The 1,873-nt window shown below is 40.8% G+C and overlaps 1 protein-coding gene across 1 annotated transcript in view; it reads left to right on the top strand.

The window, feature by feature from the left end:
• The window catches only part of LOC101851197 (virulence metalloprotease), a gene marked incomplete in the record, with an annotated part of 16,994 nt that overhangs the window by 10,812 nt on the left and 4,309 nt on the right, over positions 1–1,873 (top strand). The window contains 3 exon segments of the mRNA XM_013083655.2: positions 303–417; positions 761–896; positions 1,610–1,730. Coding sequence (XP_012939109.1) covers positions 303–417; positions 761–896; positions 1,610–1,730 — 372 coding nt within the window.

Below are 1,873 nucleotides of genomic sequence, written 5' to 3'. Positions count from 1 at the left end.
CACACACACACACACACACACACACACGAGATCGGTTTCTCCTAATGCCCTAAAAAAAAAGAAAGGAGCAAGAACACATTTTATCATCCCACAGCATACCAAGTCGAGTCTCGCACTCAAGCGTTTAATAATGTTTGTTCAGAGAACCTGGCAAAGGTGGGTCTTTCCTGCACCAAAGAACCATATTGCAAAATGGTAGCATTGTATTTCAACTACATGTAACAATATGTTGTAGGCCTTCTCGAGCCTCATCTAAGAAAAGAAGAGGACTTTTAACTATGGCATAAACTGTTCACTTCCAGCTGTGCCACGCCTTCACCGACTCCCTCAACAACTTGATGTTCGACGCTGAATCGATTGCCATTGATGAATCTTATTCCGACATCTGTGGAAAAGCTCTCTCCGTCTTCTCTGAGGGTAACTTATCATAGATAGCTTCGTTCACAGGCATGAAAACATGCACATGGTATTTCGACTCGTACATAGCTTCGTTCACAGGCATGAAAACATGCACATGGTATTTCGACTCGTACATAGCTTCGTTCACAGACATGAAAACATGCATACGAGCATACGAGTATATGATATTCTAACTCCTATCTCGTGACCCCCCTTAAAAAAACCTTTTGGAAGCATTGTATTCTTAAACTAAATAGCTTTTAATACGGAAAATCAAGAAGAAATCAGGATCACCACTGGATTGAAATGAGTTAACACAATCTTATTAGGTTCGTAATTTAATACTCTCGTTTTATTTCAGGTGATGTTGGCGGCTGGAAATTTGGCGCTAATCTGAAAAAAGAGAATGGAGAGGTACTCCGCCACTTTGACACCCCTAACGCGGACGGTTCCAACATCGGTAACGTCAACGACTTCAACCCAGACTCCCCAGAGACGTGAGTAGTCATGACGTATTTAAAAGAGTTGCACTGTACATATACAAGCAGTACGTGGGTACTAAAGGCTTATCTTCGCCGGTCTCAGAGCACCGATGTGAATACGTCCTTTTTGGCTAAAATAACAAAAAAGACCGAAAAAAACTGTAGATGTCAAACCAATACTCTTCTAGTTTGCAACAATGACAGTCGCCGATTTATCCATGTCTAAGTGTTCCCAGTCCCCGTCAGTTGGGCAGTCACCGGTAGCAATCAGAAATTGAGGGCGTTATTTCTAACGCAAAACAAATCAATCTATTTGTTATAACACGTTTGGTTTGACATGTAATATCTTGGAAAACAAATGGTTTATACTCGCTGCTTTCTTTGAAGGAACAGCTTCTTTAAAATGATTTCCGTTGCTTTCACAAATAGAAATCACACAACAGGATATTGATTGCAATTATTTTGATAAGCGGTTTGATGAGCTTTTGAAAAATTGATCAAAACATTTTGATGTTCCGTGAGACAAAGGCCAGTCTGAACAACCTTCTGATGATCATTGGGGTCAATATATACATACAGCAAGCCATTACAATTTATAAACTTTAAAGTTACTCATCTTTATAGCTCAGTTGGACTGTTTGTGACGCTATTCATCCTGATGCACGTGAGCTGTTACCGATCTTGCTCTTTTACTAAGGGATCCTTTGTTTTTTCCCCTTGCGTTACAGAACTTCCAAGGGCCAGGGTGTCTTCAACAAGATGTTCTACGAGCTGGTGGAGAACCAGAAAGTTGCTTTCCGTGTAGTCTTTGAGCTGATCACACATGCCAACTTGATTTACTGGCAAGAGGTAAAGTTTTCAAATTTTCATTTTTTCTACCTCCCCTCTCTTTCTCTATCTGTCTATCTCTTGCCTATCTCTCTCACACATCTCTCTCTTCTCTTTCAGTCTTTCTCCCTCACGCTCTCTCTCTCTCTCTCTCTCTCTCTCTC

Source organism: Aplysia californica, unplaced genomic scaffold, assembly GCF_000002075.1.
Source record: "Aplysia californica isolate F4 #8 unplaced genomic scaffold, AplCal3.0 scaffold00247, whole genome shotgun sequence".
NCBI classification, from domain to species: Eukaryota; Metazoa; Mollusca; class Gastropoda; order Aplysiida; family Aplysiidae; genus Aplysia; species Aplysia californica.
This window is presented reverse-complemented; position numbering and strand designations above follow the sequence as displayed.